We start from the raw sequence: 25,720 nt of genomic DNA on the forward strand, positions 1-25,720 counted from the left end.
TTATGTTCCGCTGCTCAACGCTCTTCCTTTTCCAGCCTTAACCTCCACCTCAACAACTCGGACAGTAACCGTTTTCTGAACTGACATCTAAACTTCCATCAGACTGTCAATTGGCTGCAGCTTCTTTTGTTATTGCCTGTGAAATGGGATTAGTCACGTCGATATTTAAGCCGGGTGTTGTTGATGTTTACTGCTCGACAGCTGCTGTAGTATTGACATTGATCGATGACGGTGAGGCTGAGGAGCAGCTCTGATCAATAGGAGGGATGTGATAGGCTCCTTTTCAAGTCCTCCACCTGACCCCATGCTGGGCCCCTCCTCCGAACCCCTGCAGGGGCATCGATCCCCTCTTGTCAAAAGAATGGACCTAAGTTTTTACACTTCTGCCTTTGTCGACTTACAGAATGAAGTCTGTAACCGATGAAAAGCCAAGCCTCTCTGTAAATAAACAACATTCTTTTGTCTGAATCCTTTGGGACTGGTTTGGCCTCCAGCACTTCTTCACAACTTTGAAAATTGTGAAAGTTAATTATCTGTTTCGTTCCTCACACACACTTCATCACAATGCAGTTTATTGTTTTTAATTATTATTATTATTCATGAATAATGACTTTGCAACAATAGAGTCTGATTATTCCAAGATGGTGACAGACACACAGAAACGGCATTGGTCCGTCAGGGTCGAGGCCTTCTCTACCAACTTAAACAGCATCACAAACACTGACCTACATTTACAACCTCAAGCTGAATATTTGTTCCATGAAATTGTATTCATTCATTCCCAATAGACGATTCTCTTCATTTCTTAGTGTTTCTCGTGGCTCCACTGCTTCCAGTTCATGGAATTGGATCGAAGATATTTGGTCCAATCAGATTTAAGTGTTTATGTGTTGCCAGGACAAATCTAATCTGCCCTGGTCCTTCAGATTCAGAGGTGAAGGCTCATCTACATTATAAAAGGGAAGTGGATTCTATATGTGTGTGTGTGTACAGAGCTGACTGCTGCAGTTTGTCGTACTTATGTATTTTTGGTCAATGAACAGACTAGTGAAAACAGTAAATTATTATAGGACCAATATTTTGGGAGATATTAGTAATTTTGGAAGTTACATGGTAATCCATCACAGCGTGGTAATAGGAGGTGTAAAGTGGGTATATTTGGGTAATATGAGACTGAAACTGATGTCAGGGGTTGGTGAGGGGCAGGGTTAATAAGGCTTACAGAAGGTAATGAGGCGGAGCTAACAGATGCCAAACATATCGAACACTTTGACAAGTTACCCAGAAGCACTTTGAGTATTTTCTGTGTAAGAATCATACACTGTAAAAAAAAAAAAAAAATCTGTAATTTAACAGAATTTTTACTGTTTATTTTACAGATTTTTCCTGTATTTTTAAGAAACAGGAAAATATCAATGAAATGACAAAAATAGACTGTGATTTTACATGTCAAATGGAAAATAACACGAAAAAACTGTAACTGTGAATAACCAAAAAACGTAATTTTTTTTTTCTTTTTTTCACAGAAAAATAGAGTTAAAATACATTTGCAAATGTATCGTAATTTACAAATATTTATTTTCTATTTATGAGATTAAACTGTTAATTTAAAGTTTAATACTGTAAAAAAAAATAATAAAATGAGATAAAATTACTGACAATTGATTGTAAAAGAAGTATTCTGTCAGTTTAACAAGACTTGTTTGTTAATTGACAAATCTCTTGTTTAATTACGGGAGGTTTCACAACAAAAATGTTGAATAAATGTATTTTTGTGAATGTATAACATGTGTAAGCACTGATAAACTGTCCAAATACAGTTTTTATCAGTGGATTGTACAACTTAGTCTCATTGAAAATTATTTATTTACAGTATATATTTATAGGTAATTTGATTGTTTTAATACATGAAAATATTCTTTATTAAACATTAAAAAGTAAAAAAAAAAAAAAAATGCAAAATCTCATGTAAAGTTAGGGCAAAAAACTATATTTTAATTATGGAAAATTACCGTATTTTTATGAGATGGTTATTTTCCATTATTTAACAGTATTTTTCGGCACCCCTGCTGCTGGAATAATCTTGATGTTTGTTCACATTTATGTCTTGCATACCCAAATAAGTTCAATAAAAAAAAAAAAAAAGATATCTTTCTGATTCATGCCAAAAAGCTCATTTTGATTGAATTTAATTCAACTATTAATACATTTGAGGTACATTTTTTATGTCCACAATGGCTGACACAGGAGAGGAAAATGATTTAGTCTGAGATAAACTTAAAAAACATTTTCAAGGTGGAATTTTCCAGAAAAGCTGGACATCATGAGTTAAGGTCAGCTAACCCAGACGCTAGCTAGCTTATCAAACGGACATTCTGTGTCAGAGTGGACAGAGGAGACTGTCGACCTTGGCCTCCATGGACATAAAAATGGACTTAATGATAGAACTGAAACACAGATCACCTCCATGATGGAGTCAGGGAAGGGTTCCTGCACAAAGACAGGAGGTTGGATTTATATATAAATAAATAATGAGCATCTCTGGTGAGTAGGATATGATGTTTTTGATTTAAATGTATGTTTTTCTCATGTTCTTAGATAAATATTGATTGTGAACTGTTCCAGAAGATGTCCATGGTCCAGCTGTGGTTGTAGTGTACAGGTTCGGAGTCGAACTGGGTTTACAGCTTTAGTCAGAATGGGATTCACACTCAATATGTCAAATGTCTCTGTCTGCAATGCCTTAATTTGGATTTTTTTTGTATAGTATTGATGCTTTCTATAACTGTGACGACATAGCAAGGGTATTAAGAGATGTTATGAGTCAAGTCCCCACTGAAGGCCCAGGTACCAAATGTACCCATCCTTATCTTTGAAACCCCATCTCTGACAAGAAGTTCCATTAACATTTTCTTCAGATTAGGAGGAGGTTGACTTGAGCTCATCACAGAAGAAAACTAAAACTAAAAAGCTCGTATCAGCTCTGCTCTGCAACATCACTTCAAACTGCAAATGTTACCCAGACCAAAGCCTTTTACCAGTGACAGGGTAAGTCTGCTAACGACAGGACGGACTTCACACACTCTTTTAAAACACTCATCTAATGAATCAATAACCTCTTTTCAAGCCAAAGTTGCAACAAGACGACCTGAAAATGACAAGTCCTCAATGTTGTGAAAGTCCAACATTTACAGCTCTAGTTCTGTTACAGTTCTCACAGACGTCTGGGATTTTTTCATTCCTAGACGTAACATGTAGAGCCTTAAAATATGAAAGAACTAGTCAGGTTCTCTATGGCTGAATTACTAGCTGGGGCTCCGATAAGAGGGGTTAAACATGACAAATTCATGGGGCCCAGCATTTGTGGGGGGGCCCATAGAGCAGTGGAGGGGGTCCAGTGGATACAGGCTAGAAGTTGCGAAAATTTCGTGTAAGATCCACTGTAGAATAGAGGAATAGAATCTGGGAGTCAGACATGGAAAGAATGTTAAGTTTAATTTTCATGGTAGGGCAAGTGACATTATGTACAGGCCACACTGCCCCCACCCCCGCTCTGACAGATTGACAAGAGACGGAATTTTATGAAAGGGTCCACAATGTTCAGGGTGCGATTTGTCAAAAAAACAGAGGAGGGGATGTTTATTTTGTTTGTTTGTTTGTTTGTTTGTTTTGGGGGTTTTTTTGGGGGGGGCAGTTATATACATGGGGGTGTGTCCCATTACTAACATAACTAACGCTGGCGTGAAACAAAAGTGAAACTTTACAAACTTTGAACGTCTGACTCCCGTGTTCTATTCCTCTATTATTCAATGGATCATATACAAAATTTTCATTACTTCTAACCTGTATCCACTGGACCCCCTCCACTGCTCTATGGGCCATCCACACATGCTGGGCCCCATGAATTTTTCACATTTAAACCCCCACTCCCATTCTTCTACGGTGCCCTAGTGCATGGGGACATTCGCAAATTCTGAGACTGTGACAGTTGGGTTCAGGTGAACGTTAGTGTCAGTAATGTAGGATATAGGTGGAAGAAAACTGTCACAATCTGCTGTTATTTACATTGGTTGGTTGCCACCACCACCCCCCGCCCCCAAGGATGAAATTCACTGAGCAGAAAAAATCGAACCCTGACAGCATTTACCTTTCATGGGGCCCACAATTGGTAACGTCGCCCCTGATTACTGGTATATATTACAGAGCATTCCTCCAGTCTCTAACTGCGGCGTCCTGTCATTTAGGGCAGTTGGCATCATCTCTAATAAGCAGAGATAAAACTAACAGGATATCTCCAGGAGAATAGCCAATAATAACGCTGTGCTTCCCAGTGACAGGTGAGGTGCAGCCCATAAATACAGTGGAAACATAATACTTTACAGATAATCGCTAGAGATTTGACAGGCTGAGATGCTGCTGCACGTCTGAACTGGGCCAAATGAAGATCTAATTATCCATTATGTGTGTGAGTTTAAGGGTTGACGCTTAAGAGTCACACACATCTTTGTGCTTATGTGGATGTTTGTGCTTGGAGTGGTTACTTTTTTTCGACATTAGCCAATTGCTTTTCTAAAGTAATGGTAACTAACGCTCAGGAAACTACAAAGAATTGCACTGCACTGATGCCTATTTGGTCAAGGCAGACCTATAAAAACAGCTGAACTTCAACGTCATCACGAAATTAAAGAGAGCGAATGGGCCGACCTTTAATGGTAGCTAGCGTCGCACACTGTTAGCACTGTAGAAGAGCAGAAGAGCGGCGAAGAACTTCAAGTGCGGTATGCACATAAAGATGATCGGGCTGTTTTTGTCCTGATTTTCCAAGGACGACAAACACTAGATTGTCTTTAGTCTTAGCAGATTATCCTATGACATTATCCTATGGTTTGAGGTATGTTAAGAGTAAATTTGTCCCGATAATCAGCTCCAAATGGGTCAGGGCCAACAATCGTATTAAACTTGTTCAGTATTTACGATCCAACATCTTGTTTGTGGGGAACGCCAACAACTTCCAAGTCATGACTCTGAATTGTGATGTGGAACGGAATGGAGCCAATCAAGAAGCGAGCTGACTGAGGAACAAGGAAGCAGTCGTAAATAAAAACAAACATGGCCAACCTGAAACAAAGTTTGGTGGACCTCAGAAATTCAGGATTTTACCATCAAAAATAATCCCAAGAACAACATCATTCACTCCTCTTGTAAGCCTTCTTCCATATGGTGTTTTCTGGTGGTTACTATGTTTCTTCGTTTTTGTTAGATCACGTTTGATCACATGAAATTTTGGGCTTGGACTAGATTGTAGATCGGTGGTGGGACTGAATTGTTATGCGTGTGGTGTTTTGAGATTATCGGAGTACACCACAAACAGTACAATCAAAACTCTTCAGTGCCTGATCTTCATGTGTGGGGTTTGTAACAGATTAATAAATCTCTTCAGATTTAGAAAATCCTTAGTGTGTACCCCTCTTAAGAAGAAGCATATGGTTTTATTGAAAAACCAACATGAGTCTTTTACAGTCCTGTCATATCTGAATCCAGTATTTTGTAACAGTTGGATAATGTTCTACCTCTTTTCTAACCAGTACGGACTTTATGCTCGTTCCAGGACGTGTTGGGGCGGGGGGGGGGGTAACTTAGGGCATATTTATAGGCGAAACAGTGCTTATATTAGTGAGAACCACACTGTGGTTAGTTTGTGACCAGCGTTTCTGCTGCTAATATTTTGCTAAACCTGGATTAAAATGATTTGGGCAAGCTTGACTGTTAATGTCTTCAGTGTAATGTTTGCACTTTCATCACATGGGCCGAATTGGAACCACTGGTATGCTGGATTTGGCCTGTGGGCCGCAAGTTTGGCACCCCTGTCTTCGGTCACAGCATCTTCCAATTTACTGCAGCTAATGACTGGAACACTCTACAAAACCCCCTCAAACTCACTGTCCTCACATCTGTCACTGTTTTTAAGCAAAACCTGGAACTAATTTTAGTTGACTGTTGCACCCGTTGAGTATTTCTGTCTGGCATGTCTCACTGTTATTGTTGTAATGGACTTATTTATCAACTGTTTGGTTCTGTAATTGTTTAATCTTGTTTTTATTTTTAGCCCCCACCACTACCACCCCCACCCCCTTCCCCTCAAGGAGTCATTGCTCTTTGATCCAGCTGCATTTGTAAATAAGAATCTGTTCTTAATTGCTTGCCTGGGTAAATAAAGGTTAAATAAATAAATAAACCCCTGTTTTAAGGCGTAAAGAAAATGATGTTTGATACTTGCCGATTCATCATCATAAACATTTTGATGATAGTTAAAATGTTTTTCTGGTCTTGAGCTTTGACTCTTAAACTCAGTGTGACAACATCGGAGGAGGCTTGACTGAGGTCATGTTTTGGTGACAATAAAAGAAAGAGCGGAGTGAAAAGGTGGAATATTCGCACTTACACATCAAAGCGAAGGTTCTGCTTCTCTTCAAAGAAGAAATCGAGGACAAACTTCCGCACAAAGTCAGGGTTCAGAGTGTTGTCGATCACTTCTGTCCGACCGAACTGGAGAAAAGACACAAAAAAACAGAGGAAAGGAAACTGTCAACACCTGCTGATCAGAAAAAAAGACAAGAAAAAGACAACACCAGTAGGACGAACTGTTGATGTGCCTCCTACTGTGGTGTTTACAACTTCCCAGAGTTTGAACCCACTAGATTACGATGAATCATTTATCATCTTTGCAGGGTTTGAGCAGATTTGCAGAATTTCTACTTATATAAATGTCTCAGCAACTTATCTTACCAACAAATCTTTCCATGCGCTGAGGAATCTAAAAAGACATCTTGGAGGGTTTGGTGCTCCAAATTGCTGCCAGTGTTACTTAATTTTCAAAGCCAGTGATTTACATAATCCATTTAATTGTCTCATTATCTAAAAGCATCAAATAGACCAGCCTGTTAAGCCCAATAATACATGGAATTTGACAAATGAAGCACTAGAAGTCACTTGTGATCAACTCAACTTGCTATTCAGCGTAGACATAATGAGCACATATTTCCAAATGTGTTAAATTATACCAATAAAACTAACGAACATTCTTTTAAGTTGAATTATTTCTTTCTATTTCTTCATTGTATTGTCATGTTGCGCATTTATAATCTAATGTTCCCAGGTTTACCCGTGGTTTTTCATGTATAAAGAAAGGATACAAAAACATGTATAAAAGCTTATTTTGACATTTATTCTGTGTTATTCAGGGTTAAATGTGTAACAGGATGTGATATTGACCCTTTGCACCAACGTCACAGTTATCACATGACTAGGGGTGCAGCACCATGGTGGATGGCCAAAGCAACACAGCAAACAAACGAATGAGCGACAGATTATGTCTACCAGCACTAAAAATAAAGTTTTGGAGTTGTCCTGCGAAGTGAGTCCCCTTACTGGATGGCTCAAAGAACGCTATTTGGAGAAGCTAGGGATAGCAGGGCTAGCTACCGACCCATACCCCCCCCCCCCCCCCCCCCCCCATTGTGTTTACGGATCTAGCAAAATCCTCCAGTCTACTGGAGTTTAATGCACACGATCTGTCCCGTTCTGTTCTAAATGCAGTGTCCCCATACACAGGTGCTGATCTAAAAGCGTACAAAAGTCTGGATGATCCCAGTTCTTAGTCTCAGGTTAGATTACTCAGTCGCTGTACTGCGCTCATGGCAGAGGAATGGATCTCATAATGGTAAAGGAAAGATACAGCTAACATTAGCTAGCTAGTTGTGTATGTTTTTAACATGTTTCCCCCAGCATGCAATCAAAACTCCAATAGACTGGAACCGAAAGCAGCTCTAACTAGAAGCACTCGGAGAGCGCAGACCTCCGCCAAGGCTGATCAGTGGCCCCCCCCGTGGGCCCCCCCACCCCCGATCACCACCAAAATTAAATCATTTCTTCCTTATCCCATTTCCAACAAACCCTGAAAATTTCATCAAAATCTGTCCATAACTTTTTGAGTTATGTTGCACACTAACGGACAGACAAACAGACAGACAGACAAACAAACCCTGGCAAAAACATAACCTCCTTGGCGGAGGTAATTAACCTACACTGTGTAATAATATTAGTGTGTGTCATCAGTATCCTACAGTATTAGCTCTGTTGTTGAAGTGTCGGCCTTTCTACTGTCTACACACAGTAATATGTCCAGTTCCATCACTAGAACATATGGAACAGTATCATGACAATAACAGTAGGACCTAGAACATAGTGTAGCTGGTAAAAAAAACAGGCAGACACTACAACAACAGAGCTAATATAGAAGGTACTGTTGACAGCCACTGGAACAGAGTGGCTCATAGTAGTTAACCCAGTCTACCACCTAGCTAGCATTTGGTGGAGCTAATGTGCTATGGACACAAACAGAGCCTGTTCTATCTGTAATATCAGGTCCATCAGATCCAGGCTCTGTCTGGAACCAGCTGAAACCATGGATGGAACTGTTGTGTGTGACCACTGTACGTGTAAAGCAGGGTTAAAAAAAAACAAACAAAAACAAGAACGTTCAGATCTAATTCGATATTAGCCGGTTTGCCGTTCAGTGTGCAGTCTGGCACTTCTGCCGTCAGTCATAGCACTCGTTTGCAACGCGAACAGAGCGTGACGTAACATGCCAAGGGTCAATAGCCTCAGTAGTGTCATTTTGCTCAGTTTTTCTCTCAATAGGCCATTGTTGGAGATCTTTTAGGTGAATGCTGCTGATGTTGGAGGAAAAAAAAGGCTGCAAGACCTGAAATAAATGGACCTTACAACTTATAAGTATAATACAGGGTTATTCAAAAAGAATGAACCGATTTCATGACGCATTGCTTCAGCTCTCAAGCATCATCATGGAATGAGTCAGTGACCATTTGAAAGAGGAGTTTTCTAAGTTTTGACTGGCTGCCACAGGTGGCGCTGTAGTCGCGTCATTCCCCCGGCAATGTTCAGTTGTTTGTTTACCCTCGGAATGGTGAGTCCTCAGCAAAAGGAGTTCTGCGTTCTTGAGTTCGCAAAAATAAATCTGGTTTTCACAGATGACTTCATTTTTCAACAAGATGGAGCACCGCCCCATTGGCACCAGATTGTTCGAGCTTTTTTAAATGAAAAAGTGCCCCAGCGATGGACTGGTCAAAAGGAGGCCCTAGACCTTGCTCTTTGTGCTTGTCCTGCGAGATCCCCAGACCTCAATGTGTGTAATTTTTTATCTTGTTGGGATACATAAAAGATCGCATTTATGTTTCACCGCTACCCACTAACCTTGATGACCTTAACCATCGAATAACAGCGATCAACTCAGTGGATGGTGATATATGATATGTGTCTGGGTGGAATTCTCTTGTGGCATTGATGTTGTCCGTGCTGCAGGAGGTGGACACATTGAACACTTGGAAGACAGGAAATAAAAGTTTATTGTGAGTAGAATACTTGGGACTTGGCTGGAGTTTTCTATTGCTTTTCCTTATTAAAATATTGCGTAATGAAATCGGTTCATTCTTTTTGAATAACCTTGTACAGGTCTGGTAAAAGAGGATCAAAGGACCCCTGAGGGGAGGCTCAAAAACACTGACATACAAATGCAGTGAAGTTCACGAACCACAACCAGTTTGTAAATGCAGATTCAAAAGTTTGTGAATAAATGTCACAACATACGAATATGATTTAGATGAAAATTGCAAATTCTTTTAGAGATATTTGTGGATCTTCATTTTATATATATTTAAAACAAGTAATATTTGCGTTTTCATCAGAAATACATTTGTGAACTTTTTAAATTTATATGTGCATTATTTTTACATACATTTATATAGATTGAAAAATACTTTTGTGTTGAGAGACATTTATGTATAAAGAGAAAAAAGGAAAATAATGGAAAAAGAAAAAAGAAAAGAAAGAGGACGGACAAAGAAAGAAAACAGACATTTATGCTGAATATAATGACATCTAAGTATTTTTAAAACATTTTTCTAAAAAATAAAAGTAGAAGTAATGTACTTTCAAAATATATGTCTTCTGAAGGTGATTTTAAATGTGTTTTTGGATCTAGATGTTCACCAGCTCCTACTATAACACAGAAACATTGAGGTTTGATTCTGCTCATTCAGATGCACTGTCGAATAACCACGATGCTTTGAAATTAACCATTAAAACTGCAGATATTAAGATCCAACCTGGGGCTGTTAGAGACATTTGACATTTGCATAGTTATAAATCATATGTTACAAGTGAGTCTCCACTTTGTAATATTCAGGTTGTGCATTACACAGCCCATTTGCCTAGAAAATTGTGCTTATCTGTTAATTATGGATTCATAAAATGTCAAAATTTGCAAACCAAAAATGTTCAAATTCATTTTCATTTCATCTCATGTTATCATTTTCACACAGTTTGTATATCCATGTTTTAATGTAAAAACTTTTTAGATAATTTAATGCAAGTAGAAGAACAATGAACCATGGTCCTTTTTCTCTAAATTAATCTGCATTATATATATATATATATATATATATATATATATATATATATATATATATATATTAGTCAAGTAACAGGAAAGTGAACTGGGGTCGTCATTGTTTTTCATGTTTATATGTAACCTTTGATGAGAGGACAGAATCATTATATATGCAGATGACACTGTTCTTAACTCTTTTTTTAAATACAGTGGAAACATAGCCTATTCTTTACTAAAAAGTGAAAATATCCCAAATGCCAGAAGAAAATCTTGCCTCTGTATGTTTCTACGATCACTGGGTTTATACAATGTCAGCATTTACAAACTAAAATTTATTTAATTTTATATATATATATATATATATATATATATATATATATATATATATATATACATATATATATATATATATATATATACATATTTTCTATATCCATGTTTTAGTGCAGGGGTAAAAAAAAAAAAAATCAGTTTAGTTCTGGAGCCAATACAGCCCAATTTGATCCAAAGCGGGATGGACCAATCATAAACATCATAAAAATATACATAAATAATGAAAACTCCAACTTGTTTGTATATTTTAGTGCAAAAAAGTCAAATTATAAAAATGTTTGCATTTGGGTGCTTCTCTGAAACTGGTCCTAAAAGTAGGACAGAGGGGCTAAACATTCAAACCAGATGTAGACAAATATTATGAAGCAAGTTTGGAAGCATTCTGAGTCTATTTTAAAAATAAATATTTACTGAGATAAAAGAGAATCAATTTTTCAGATAAAACATTTTTATTGGATGCATGCATACAAAAATCTGTAACACAGTAAAAGGAACACGAAAATTACATGCTACCATTTTATGGAGTATCTTTTTATTCTCTCACAGGTGCATTTGGGGAATCGAAGTAAATATTCAATGCAGAGTGTTTCATAAAAATGACCGCTGTTGCAAAATCACTTGCGATTTATTTGTTTAAATGTTCAGGCTCCACTCTGATTTTATTGGAAAGCACTTCGGTCACTTTAAGCATTGTAAAGGGCTCTACAATAACGACTGACTGATTGATTGACTGATTGAGTGCATCAAATAAAAACATACTGTAAACAAAATACAGTTTTTCTGTTTTGCTGGAACACTTAGGCTATAACTTTTTCTGGCATATAGAATAGAATAGAATAGAATAGAATAGAATAGAATAGAATAGAATAGAATAGAATAGAACAGAATACCTTTGTTGTCATTATACTGAATGTATAACAGGATTGCAGAGCTTCTCCTTTTAACAGGTAATCATAAATAAAATATAAGGTACCAAATATATACAAGATAAAGTCCTACAAGACAGCACAGTTAAACTCTACATACAAATATGAAAATAACAAAGGATTTTAAAAAAAAGTATGTGCGAATCCAGAGTTGTTGTTTTTTTTTTAACTGAACTGCTTACTATTTTAGGTTTTCAAAAGAATATAAAATTACAAGACGACTGCTTAGAGAAAGAGACAAACAAGTTTGGGTGTCAGTTGTAATGCAGTGGAACCACATCCACAGACTGAGCAGACCTGACATGAGTGTACGCTGATGCACAAGTCGACCACACACCTAAATATAGAACTATCTGCTGGTACAGTACAGTCACAATACCTCTGCTCACTACACCGTGGCGTGTCGAGGGATAGTTTCTGTCAGCGGGTACCTGTCACGGACAAAAACTTAAAGACTCCCTGCCACCGCTGCTCTGCTGACAGCTGCCAAAACACACAGCGGTGGCACCCACATCCCAACTGATCCTGAAAACACAGCCTTTGTTTAACTTGGACTTGTTAACTATTCTCCCAGGCTTCACAGTGGAGGAGCCTGACACGCCTCAGGGGAACGGGGCACACACATTCGCCTCGTACTCCCCGTGGATTTGGAACTCCGGAGGGTGGGGTTGGTGCAGGAGGCCAGATTTCTTGGCTCGCTGTTGCATCACGGGTTTTGATCCAGCACTGACAGCTGCACATTGGAAAACCGTACAGCCTTCTGCTCATAAATAATAATACAAACAAGTGCCTGCAAGGACCACATTTGTCAGAAAAATGGCTCTGATTTTGTCACTGTTTTTTCTCTGGTTTGGTATTTTGTCGAGACGAGAGGAAGGCTGTGTGGGGGGAACACGATGCAGATGAAACTGACTGAAATGAAAGCGTCTATACTTCATTGTTCTTTTGTTCTGAGCTTAACCCATAAAGACCCAAACATCCACTGGAAACCAAACCTATGGAGTCATATAAACTGTTTAAAACCTGTCGATCCACTAATTCTATCAATCCATGTCAATCATTGGTGTAAAATACAGTTCATGGTCATCAGATATGACCCATTTGGATGTTCCGAGACTCCATAGTTACCATGGAAACACAGTCATCTTCTACAACATTGATTCACCAGTAAAACCCATGGAAACACTCAAAAAAAAATCAAGAAGAACCAATATAATTTTCACTTGTTCCATTGGCAGATTTGTTTTTTTTTTTTTTGCTTGAAGTAAACAAAAAAAAAATGTTGAATTAAGAAAAAAAACAAATTAAAATGTTGAATTAAGCAAAAAAAAAATCTTGAGTTAAGCCAAATAAATCTTGAATTAAGCAAAAAAAAATCTTGTATTAAGCAAAAAAATAAAAGATAAAATGTTGAGTTAAGCAAAAAAAAAAAAAAAAAAAAAAAAAATCTTGAAATAAGCCAAAATAAAATCTTGAATTAAGCAAAAAAAAAAATTTAAAAATCTTGAATTAAGCACAAAAAAAAAATAAATAAAATCGAAAAAAAAAAAAAATCGAAAAAAATGTGCTAATGGAACAAGTGAAAATTCTCTTGGTCAGATTTCTTGAAATCAGATTTTCCAGATCTACTGTCTATAAATCAGTTCTTATATCTCACTAAAAAGTTCCTCTTTAGGTGATTCTGTCTGATTTTAAGTGTGATGAGATATTTGGACTAGAAATGAGAAAAATACACTTGGTAAGATTTAGATTTTTCCAGTGTAAAATCTCAAATTTATCACTTTGTTCTCAGAGAATATTCAAGACTTTAGAGTTTGTCTCCAAATATTACAAGTAGTAGTATTAAATTGATATTCACTGTTAAATTAAACACATTTTACACAAACATGTAGTGCTAATGCTCTGATTTTGTCCCTTTTTTTTTCTGGTTTGATATTTTGTCGAGACAAGAGGAAGGCTGTGTGGGGGGAACACGATGCAGATGAAACTGATGGAAATGAAAGCGTCTATACTTCATTGTTCTTTTGTTCTGAGCTTAACCCATAAAGATCCAAACATCCACTGGAAACCAAACCTATGGAGTCATATAAACTGTTTAAAACCTGTCGATCCACTAATTCTATCAATACATGTCAATAATTGGTGTAAAATACAGTTCAAGGTCATCAGATATGACCCATTTGGATGTTCAGAGACTCCATAGTTACCATGGAAACACAGTCATCTTCTACAACATTGATTCACCAGTAAAACCCATGGAAAGACTGGAAAAAATCAAAAAGAACCAAGATAATTTTCACTTGTTCCATTGACAGATTTATTTTTTTTTTTTTTTTTTTTGGCTTGAAGTAAGCCAAAAAAAAAAAAGTTGAATTAAGAAAGAAATAAATTAAAATGTTGAATTAAGCAAAAAAAAAAAAAAAAAAAATCTTGAATTAAGCAAAATAAATCTTGAAATAAGCCAAATAAATCTTGAATTAAGCAAAAAAAATCTTGTATTAAGCAGAAAATAGATAAAAATGTTGAATTAAGCAAAAAAATAAATAAATAAATAAAAAATAAAATCTTGCAGTAAGCCAAAATAAAATCTTGAATTAAGCAAAAAAAAAAAAAAAAAAAAAAAAAAAAAAAAAATCTTGAATTAAGCACAAAAAAAAATCTTGGGAAAAAAAATGTGCCAATGGAACAAGTGAAAAACATCTTTGCCAGATTTCTTGAAATCAGAGTTTCCAGATCTATTGTCTATAAATCAGTTCTTATATCTCACTGAAAAGTTCCTCTTTAGGCGATTCTGTCTGATTTTAAGTGTGATGAGATATTTGGACTAGAAATGAGAAAAATACACTTGGTAAGATTTAGATTTTTCCAGTGTAAAAACTCAAATTTATCACTTTGTTCTCAGAGAATATTCAAGACTTTAGAGTTTATCGCCAAATATTACAAGTAGTAGTATTAAATTGATTGATATTTACTGTTAAATTAAATAGATTTTACACAAAAAAGTAGTGCCAATGCTCTGATTTTGTCCCTTTTTTTTTGTGGTTTGGTATTTTGTCGACACAAGAGGAAGGCTGTGGGGAGGGGGGACACGATGCAGATGAAACTGATGGAAATAAAAGCGTCTATACTTCATTAACATGGCACGTGCCCTGTTAATAAAGGCATTTTAATGTTTAAAGAGAGTGCCTTGAATTTTTCTTCCAGTTTGGTATCAACGTTATGTATCCCTTTTTCCACAGAGCACCTCGAACAAACTCTTTTTTGGTCCGAGAAGCATTCCTTCCCATGAATTTTTAAAGGAAGACCTTTGTTAAAACTGTAGAAGGATGGTGACTCCTTCTGTGTTCTATTGGTGAGATCATTAAAAACTATAATAACATTATTATAATGAATCACAGAGTATACTCCATGTCTTTAAGTAAAGCCCTTTAAATATTTAACCTATAGGTACCAGTGTTTTTGGTTCAGTGGTGATAGTCTGCTGTGAGTCAGTTCTCAGCAAAATGTTGAGAAATCTTAAGTTTTATTTATTTATTTATTTACCTACCTACCTACCAACCTTTATTTAATCACTGACATTAAAAATCTCTTTTCCAAGAGTGTCCTGGCCATGACGAGCAGCAGTACATGAAATAGTTACAGACACAAACTTTCACACATAAAAACAAAAAAACGTTTCCAATTCGTAAAAAAGCACGAAATCAAGTCAGACCTTCCAAAGTCAACTTTGCTAAAAGTGCCCACGAGATGAAAATAAAGTGCATCAGACAAAACATCTGCAGCCAGGTGTCTCCATCTTTAAGTCATCCAACATCCTCTTGAAAGTGTCCAGCGAAACCAGATCTTTAAGTTTCAGGTCTTTTTGTAGTTCGTTCCAGGTGAATGGAGCTGCAGATCTGAAGGCCTTTTTCCCCAGTTCAGTTCTAACTTTAGGAACAGACAAAAAGAAGAGATCCTAAGAAAGAAGATTATAAGTGTCTGTGATTCTACGACTGATGTAGGTCAGAAGGTAGGATGGGAGCAGACCTAGAATAGACTTATACATTAAAATACACCAGTGACTAAGTCTGCGAGCCGACAAAGAAGACCATCCAACACAAGCATAAAGCAAACAATGAGGAATGAGAGATCTGAAATATTTGTTGTCTGTTGAAAAACACGGTAAGTGAATAAAAATATGAAACTAAAGAAATCACTAGTGCGGTTCATTACAGTGAGAGGAGTTCTGATTGGCTGAGCCCACTGCTGTATTCCTTGATTACAGAGAGTCCTATATGACTTTACTGATGTGGACCGGGTTCGTCTGACTGAGTTTCCAGCAATAACTTCCAGAAGCCAGTGGAGATTTGGAATGAAAAAAAACACAGAATACGCCACAGAAGTACACAGAACGACACATCTGATAGACTGTTTCACTTTAATGAAGTGGAACCACAGTGATCATGTTCTATTCAGTATGTGCACATCGTTAAATATTGTTGTCTGTTCCCAGACATAACCCCAGTTGTATGTGCGCACTGTAGCGCCCCATTAAATGAAAGAGGTTCAAACACGGCAGACGCTCTTTTTACTGCAATCAAGCTTTATGCACGGCTGAACATCTGACACTGGGAAATATTTCACAGTTTATTTCAAATAAATATGAGACTTCAGTCCACTAGGTTTTAAAAACCAAATGGGACCAGATCAGAAGCAGTGTTTGTCAATGGGGGTGGTCTGGACTCCAACGGGGGGGGGGGGGGGTTTGGAGGGAGAAAGGTAAGAGGGGGGGTGCTGACACTGAAATGGGGGGCGTTTGTCTGTATTAGTGTCAATATCAAGCAGCATTTTATGTCAATGTACCCTCTCCACCACCCCCACCCAGTCGTGGGGGGTGCTAACTATTGTACATATACAAGCTCCATCAGACAACTCCTTGCCAACTTTTTTCTGAGGGGGGATGGATGCAACAAGGACAATAATGGCTGTTACCTATGGAGTGCTGTAATGCCCCCACCCCCCCGGCAAATTTTTTTTGGGGTGGGGGGGATACAACTGATAGAACATGATGTGTAGTCCTTGGATTTATCAGTCTGAGGCAACGACAACTTTAGAACAGTGGTTGTCAAGTTTTTTTTTGTAACAAATGGCCCTTTATATCATCATGAGCATGCCCCACCTCCCCAAAAAATTGCACCCAGGGGGGACATTTGTTCCAAAAAAATTGAGAACCATTGTTCTAAAGTTGTTGTTGCCTCAGACTGATAAAATCAAGAAGTACATGTCGTGTTCCATCAGTTACACTGAAAAACAAGGGAGAAAAAGGAAAGTTGGTTTTTATGTGCAGGATCCTGTGAAAGTGGGCGGAGCCAGAGGGTCAGGTTTGTAGGCGTTATGGTTCAGTACAAGAACTACATGTTGAATTCCATCAGCTGTATCTCCCCCTCCCCAAAAAAAATTCCTCCGAGGGGGAGAGGGGCATTATAGCACTCCGTAGGTGGCGGCCATTATTGTCCTTGTTGCATCCATCCCCCGTCGCAGGCGCAATTTTTTTTTTTTTTTTTTTTTGGAGGGGGGGCATTCATGATGATGTAAAGGGCCATTTGTTAAAAAAAAAAAAAAACTCGAGGATTACTGTTCTAAAGTTGTCATTGCCTCAGAGTGCACTGAAAACAAATACAAGGAAAAATGAAAGTAGGTTTTTCTGTCCAGGATCCTGTGAAAGACAGAATCGAGTGGGCGGAGCCAGAGGGTCATGTTTGTGGGGGTTACAGTTGGAGTCCTGACAGCTGCAGCGTTTGATTCCACTTTAAAATTCCACTTTAACTTTTAACCATATTGAAATGTAACCTCTGAAGCCACACTTCTGTCTGTGTTGCCATGGTAATGCTACGTAACATTAAACACTTTCTAGGGGTTACTGTTCAGTACACCAACTACATGTTGTATTCCATCAACTGCATTCCCCCCCAAAAAAATTTGTGCCGGGGGGGTAGTATAACACTCTGTAGGTAACGGCCATTATTGTCCTTGTTGTATCCATCTCACCTCCCGGGTGCTTTTTTTTGTTTGTTTTTTTTTTGGGGGGGGGGGGGTTGTATGATGATATAAAGGGCCATTTGTTAAAAAAAAAATAAATAAATAAACAGCTGCTGTTCTAAAGTTGTCGTTGCCTCAGACTGCACTGAAAACAACTAAAGGAAAAAAGTGAAAGTAGGTTTTTCTGTCAAGGATCCTGTGAAAGACAGAATCGAGTGGGCGGAGCCAGAGGGTCATGTTTGTGGGGGTTACAGTTGGAGTCCTGACAGCTGCAGCGTTTGATTCCACTTTAAAATTCCACTTTAACTTTTAACCATATTGAAATGTAACCTCTGAAGCCACAGTTCTGTCTGTGTTGCCATGGTAATGCTACGTAACATTAAACACTTTCTAGGGGTTACTGTTCAGTACACCAACTACATGTTGTATTCCATCAACTGCATTTCCCCCCCAAAAAAAATTGTGCCGGGGGGGTAGTACAACACTCTGTAGGTAACGGCCATTATCGTCCTTGCTGTATCCATCTCACCTCCCGGATGCTTTTTTTTTTTTTTTTTTTTTTTTGGGGGGGGGGGGGGGGGGGGGGGGGTAGGATGTTCATGATGATGTAAAGGGCCATTTGTAAAAAAAAAACAAAAAAAACTTGACAACCACTGTTCTAAAGTTGTCGTTGCCTCAGACTGCACTGAAAACAACTAAAGGAAAAAAATGAAAGTAGGTTTTTCTGTCCAGGATCCTGTAAAAGACAGAATAGAGTGGGCGGAGCCAGAGGGTCATGTTTGTGGGGGTTACAGTTGGAGTCCTGACAGCTGCAGCGTTTGATTCCACTTTAAAATTCCACTTTAACCTTTAACCATATTGAAATGTAACCTCTGAAGCCACAGTTCTGTCTGTGTTGCCATGGTAATGCTACGTAACATTAAACGCATTCTATACATCCAAGTAACCAGAAAAATATCAGCTAAAAGGTCAAACAACCCAATTGGTGGATAACAGAACACAATCCAAACAACAAGCACTTCAATGCACAGATATTTCAACCAAGCTAACGGTCCAAGACCAACGTACTGTACGTCACCAATAGTTTCATAAAACAACAGATTAGTTAGACAAACTTTTGCAGCGCTAAGCTAACACTAAGCAGATCCAACAGTAGAAATATTATTCCTCTGCTGCTAAAACTCACTGAACGAGACAAAGAAAAGCAAAAAAATAAAGGTCACATTATGACGAGATGATTATGTATTTTGTCTGACCTTTGCTGCTGCTTTCATTCTCCACGGTCTGTTCAGAGCTGGTGAAGACGTCTGCACAGCTTCAATCTGACCAGACTGGGAGGGACTTTCACTTCTTCTAATACTTTTTCTCCTTCCTTTCATAGAACAAGATGAAATATACCGAGGTAACGGTGGTTTTGGTGTCGTAACTGAAATGTTGGGAGTAACGCGTTACAATCATTATTAATCAATTTTCAGTACTATTTTACTCAGTACACGTTCAATAGCACTTTTTGTCCATAATTGAATTGCTCAAATAAAAAATAAATAAATAAAAAAAAAACAGAAAACAGCAAGACTGCGAGAATAGGAGATTTTTTTTTTTTTTTCTTAATTTTATTGTTACAGTTGTTCTGTGTCTTTTAATTTATTCTTGTATTTCACTCTGTTATTTTGGTTTTTATTTATTTTTCTGTACAGCACTTTGGTCCACTGTGGTTGTTTTAAAGTGCTTTCAGGGATGTAACAATGTGAAAATTTCATATCAAGGTTATTGTGACCAAAATTATCACGGTTATCATTATTATCACGGTATTGTTGAAATGTGCTCGAGATGTTCAAAAAGTTCTTGTCTCATACACAACCTGAAATAATTTAACCAAGTTATATTTGGAAGAAAAAAAGAAACAAACAATAATTTAAAATAAATAAATAAATAAATAAAAAAAAAAAAATAATAATAATAATAATAATAATAATAATAGGCACAATGTACTTTCTGTTGGCAGAAACCTTCAAATATTAACATGTAAACATCAAACATAGAAATGCACATTAAAGATGGCATCTTATAGCCATCGTTTGACCATTTTCCACATCAAGTTTGTGTTGAAAGTGCGATAATCAAACACGGTTATCATGATAATTAGAATTTAAACGGTAATACTAACCGTTGGGAATTTTACCACGGTTTATCATTATACTGGTAATCATTTCATCCCTAAGTATTTACAGAATAGAATAGAATAGAATAGAATAGAATAGAATAGAATAGAATAGAATAGGCTTTGTCATTACACCAGTTGTGCAACAAAATTGCAGGTTGCAATTGCAAAGACCTTAAGGCAGGAGTGTCAAACTCGTTTAGTTCAGGGGCCACATTCAGGCAAGTGTGACCCCAAGTGGGCTGGACAAGTAAAATACTAACATAATGATATATAAATAATGTCAACTCCAGACTTTCCTCCATATTTTAGAGTGAAAAAGGTAAAAAATTACATTATGAAAATGTTTCCATCTACAAACGATCCTTTAAAACAATGTGAATAACAAACTGAAATTTCTTCATAGAATAGAAAATATGCGCAGTTTTAACAATATTCTGCTTCAGTTTATTATTTACACATGCATTACAACTTACAGATCAGAGTGGCTCTACAGACATTTAATAACAGACATAATGTTGTAAAATTGCACTTCTTAAGACATTTCAGGTTGTTCATATTTGTTCAGGTTATTCATGTTTTTGGAGAAATGATAGTTTGTTTTCGTGTAAATACAGTAAAATTACAAGAAAATGTGCACATTTACAAGGAGGAAAAATGGAAGTTGTCATTATTTATAGGTTATTATGATTACGTATTATGATTATGATGGTGTATTTTACAGGTCTGACCCACTTGAGATTGGTCTGAATGTAAAACCTGAAATAAAATGACTGTTAATATGTTATGTTGTTGAAATTTTGGCATTTCACAAATTCATCCCATGGGCCGGACTTGACCCTTTGGCAGGCCGGATTTGGCCCCCAGACTGCATGTTTGACACCCCTGCCTTAAAGAATCAAAAATGCATCAGTAAAGTTCTACTTCCTGTTGGTGTTCAGCCAATGGGTGAAGGTGGCAGAAGCAAGGTTATTATCGTTAACGAAAACTAACGAAATGACCAAAACTAGAATTGTAAAAACATTTTCATTAACTGAAATAAATAAAAACTATAATTAGAAGAAAAAAACGATAACTAACTGAAACTGTATTGCGTGTTTACAAAACTAACTAAAACGTATAAAATTCTGGATAAAATTCCCTTTGTTTTCATCTTTGTCAATGTCAGATTGATATAAAATCGATTTATTTCCCTCAAGCAATTTTAGCTGCTGGCACCATATGATATTTAACGGTCCGTCACTTCTCGTCACTTGTGATTTAGAGTCATCTTCTCGTCCCCACGCTACATGGAAACATGGAGACTAAAGTTGGGAGAAAGCAGCAGAGTCCTGTCCGGGATTTATTTGAATACAACGGTGAAAAAGATAAAAGATGTAAAAAAAAAAAAAAAAAAAAAAAAAAAAAAAACTAAACTAAAACTAAGCATTTAGCAAATAACAAAAACTAATAAAAACTAGCAAAACTGCTCTAAAAACTAATTAAAACTAACTGAAATAGAGGGGGAAAAAAGTCAAAACTAAATAAAACTAAACTATAATGAAAAATCCAAAACTATTATAACCTTGGGCAGAAGACAGTCCATTGTCCACATGGACTCATTACTAACTCAAACCCTGCTTTACAGAAGACAGTTAGCATGTTAGCTGGTTAGCATGACCCCTGTGATCAGCAATGACAAGGTAAGCTAACGTTTCTAGGACTGGTTAGAATTCTTTAATGATTGTGAATTTATCTACTGGCATCCTCGTCCTTCATAGCTGTAAACACTTTCATAATGTAATTTTACTTTTTTCACTGGTCTTATTGTACTGGTCCAGTCCACTTCAGGTCATATTGGGCTGAATGTGGAACCTGAACCTGAACCAACCTTGCATTAGAGTCTTGTATGTTGAGTATTTGGTCCCGGTGACAGTATTTTTACACCTCGTAGGATTCTTTGACTCGGTATTCACAGTAGGAGGAGACTTCAGCCCAGTTCTCAACCCACATTTACACTGATCAAACACTGGAATAACAATATACAACCTGGCTCTCATCCATTATAGTAAAACAGATATGAAAGATCTAGGTCTTGGCGATTGTTGCCAATCAAAGAATCCAAATGTAATTCCCAACTTCCCAACCCCCCCTACTGAGCAAACCCGACATGAAATACAGGAAATTCAATTACAGCTTGAAAAAATATACATCAAAAGATAATGTATCACGGAAAGAGCTGGAGTGAACTACTTTGAACGGTGTCCTACGTCTAAATACAGCATCAGAAACTCCTCCAGTCGATTAAACTGGACGTTGAATTACATGTAATGAAATAATTTTACTTATGGATTTTGGATTTGTTTTATTTTCACTGACCATCATGTAAACTGTTTACTGTAGTAACTGTAACGGCAACTTATCTGATGTAAGCAGATGTTTCAAGAAAGGGGCAGGTATTAGAAGTTTTCTTCATCCTGCTCCTTTCCAATCATAGCGATGCAGCATGTTACTTCCATGTCGTCTGTTCAGAGAGTTGCTGATAAACTCGCTCGTTGTGTGTTGACTTGTCTGAATTTTTACGTCGGCCACCAAAGACTGAATCTCCTCGACAAACCCTCGTATAGTTTTGGGCTGTTATCATGTGAATTAATGTACCGCTATATTTACTGTCCACTTCCGCATCTGTTTTTTGTAAAATGGCGGGTCACAGAGAAAACTCTCTGACCAATCAGTGGTCTGCAGTGTGTACACGTCACGTTTTAGTATCTGTATTCCAGTCCTGGAACCTCGGCGGAGGTGATACCAAAAAAGTAGTACCCGGTACCAGATTCCAGGTCCTTTTTCGTAATGGAAACGCAAAAAAGGCTGAGCCGAGTCGAGTCAAGTCGAGCCGATACCACGCAGTGGAAACGGGGCATTAGATTGGAATGAATAAATAAAATGAAATGAAAGTGAAAAAATGAAATTAATTTCACAGGATTTTCAGGTTTAGACCGAGGTCATGTCGGAAGAACTTACTTTTCTACACAGAACAACAAAAAATACAAGATCAGAGGGATATTATACAATTTTGGCCTCTATTTATCATTCAGTTAAAGCACTAACCAAACAATTCCGTCATTTAATAAACCCAGACCGAACCTTATTTACGAAAGCACACATTCCTCCTCTAACACGAGCTGCCTATTCAGTTTAATCATCTTATCCAAAAGGAGCAACTAAAAAAGCATTACCATGTCCCTCGATGCTGAAAAGGCTTTTGATTAAACTAATTGGACAAACCTTTTCATCATTTTTGATTTGGTTTTTAGAGACATGTTCAGTCAATGGGTCAAAAGACCATACATTTTATAATGTGCCACATACTGTTAACATGAACAGTCAGACTTCTGCATTAATGAGGACTCAGTTTGACGTGTGTTCTCAACACTGGGTCTCAGTTCTGTAAAAACCCCAGAGTAATTAAAAGACCAGAGTTTTAAGATGCTTCAGAGAGTTTCATTTATTGGGAGCAGATAAACTAACTAACACTAATGTAGATATTTAGCAAAATGGTTGTTTTTCATTACATTTCTTTACACACAACCAGCATTTTAGGTTAAACCTCCTGCAGTCTTTGTCGGGTAGAAATGACCCGTGGTTCTGTATATTCCCGCTCTCTCCCTCTGTCCTCGTTGGGTAGAACAGACCCTCTGGATCCCAACTTTGAGTATAATCCACTCTCACACTGTTTTTGTCAGCAGGCATGTAAGAAAATATCGGTATGGCAATATATCGCAATATTTCAGTTGACGATACTGTATTGATATTAAAAAGTACTGCATCGATATTTTTAGGTATTTACTCAAATGCAGATATGGCGGAGGTTCATTTTTGGTTTTTGGTTTTCAGGCTCTTATTCACATGGGTATTTTGTTCTGTCGTTTACTACAAAAGTACTATTGTGATATTGCAGGTCATAAATGTAGTTTTTTTTTTTAATTGATAACGCTGTTTTGTTAAATAATGGATAATTCAAGCATCCTACAAGCACTGTTTCTGTCTGAAAGAGGCAAATGTTTTTTTTTTAGTGGGAATGCACAAAAATAGTGTTCTGATGTTGGATGATTCAGGGACTGAATACTACGTATTCTTTTCACAATAAAATACGAACATTTAAGCAGGATCTTAAACTGTAATGTCTGTAAAACATTATTTATTTATTTGTGTGATTTTTTGTACTGGTAAAGCCACATGTTAAAACTTTATTTATCCAAATGCTGCACTATAAATTTTTCCAGGAAATAATCTTTCAAAAAAAAAAGGAACAAAACAAAAAATATCACCTTGTTAACTAGGCCTGTAACGGTACACGTACCGAACCGAACCGTTTCGGTACACACCTGTTCGGTTCGGTACACAGCTGTACCGAAACGGCACAGTCTGTTGAGAAAAAGAAAAAGGAACGAAAGACATTGTTTGATGCGGAACTTTAAATACGCGCAAGTTTCACACGGACATATTTAAGGACGCATACATTGACCCGAAATACGAAATAGCAGCTGATATAAGGTAAAAAAAAAAAAAAAAATATGATGAGAACCTGGAAGGAAGAGACTGAAGACCCTCCACCATCAGTACAGTCCAGTTTGGGATCACTTCAGGTCCCGGTGAAAGACAACAACGGGGAAAGAGACGGAGATGAGACGAACGCTGTGTGGCCCCTGGGAGCTACGGTAGTTCTAAAACACACTAACTGTCTGTCTCTCTCTCACGCACGCTGTATACCAGAGGAATAGAACTCGGAGTTGGACGTTGAAAGTATATAAAAATGAAGTTTCACTTTCGTTTCACGCCAGCGTTAGTTACGTTAGTTATGGACCGGACCGCACCCCCCCGGCTCCGACCAAAAACAAACAAACAAACAAACCATCCCCCAGACAAATCGCACCTTGCGTGTGCGCACACGCGCACACACTAGCACACACACGAGTACACAAAGTGTTCTAAACAGTTTGTTCTCTGTCCTAAAATAAATGATTTGGTTAAGTTTGTTGTCAATGTTGCTCTTCAGTTTGTTAAAACAGAATACCAGTTTACCCTCCTGTTAATGGTGAACTACATGCAGAATTTTTTGGTTGATATTTTTATGCAGACTGAATTGACAGAACTGTGATTAGATTTTTGTTGTTTGTTCAAAACTACCTTTCAGGGAAAAGTGTTATACTAATGTTTAAAATACATTTAGTAATATTAATAATTTATTTTATTTTCTATTTGATTTATAGCAGCAGAATTATATTACTCCTATTTTTCTATATTCTATTGTGTCCAAAAATTGGGGGGAAAATGTTCAAAAATTCAAATGTATGAAATACATTTTGAGGGGTTTTCTTTCTTCCCGTACCGAACCGGAAAAAACCGAACCGTGGCTTTGAAAACCGAAAACGTACCGAACCGAAAATTTTGTGTACCGTTACAGGCCTATTGTTAACAGTATTGTGATAAATCGCAATATATCGTATTGTGATCTGTATTGTATCGCCAGATTCTTGCCAATACACACCCCTACTCGTCAGGCCGGACGGACCCTCCAGGTCCAAAGAACCTTGTCAAACCCAACTTTGCCTATAAACCGCTCTCCCGCTGCCCTCATTGGGTCAGACAGACCTTATCGAGCCAACTGGGGGCAGCCATGACCTACACTACATACAAAAAGTTAAGGATATTTTTAATTTTTGGGCTATTTTATTCAGTTGGGATTCTTGCACAGCGCTTTTTGCTTTTTTGTGTGTGAATTGAATTGACACGTTTTTAATGACCAGACTTAGTTTTATTTTAATGGCAAAAATG

The 25,720-nt window shown here is 37.3% G+C and overlaps 1 protein-coding gene across 1 annotated transcript in view; it reads right to left on the reverse strand.

Annotated features, from left to right (window-relative positions):
- The window catches only part of LOC115419135 (copine-9-like), a 399,664-nt gene that overhangs the window by 270,309 nt on the left and 103,635 nt on the right, over positions 1 to 25,720 (reverse strand). The window contains exon 4 of the mRNA XM_030133771.1: positions 6,443 to 6,546. Within this exon, the coding sequence (XP_029989631.1) occupies positions 6,443 to 6,546 (104 nt within the window). The remainder of the gene's footprint in view (positions 1 to 6,442; positions 6,547 to 25,720) is intronic.

Source organism: Sphaeramia orbicularis, chromosome 5 (genome assembly GCF_902148855.1).
Source record: "Sphaeramia orbicularis chromosome 5, fSphaOr1.1, whole genome shotgun sequence".
NCBI lineage: Eukaryota > Metazoa > Chordata > Actinopteri > Kurtiformes > Apogonidae > Sphaeramia > Sphaeramia orbicularis.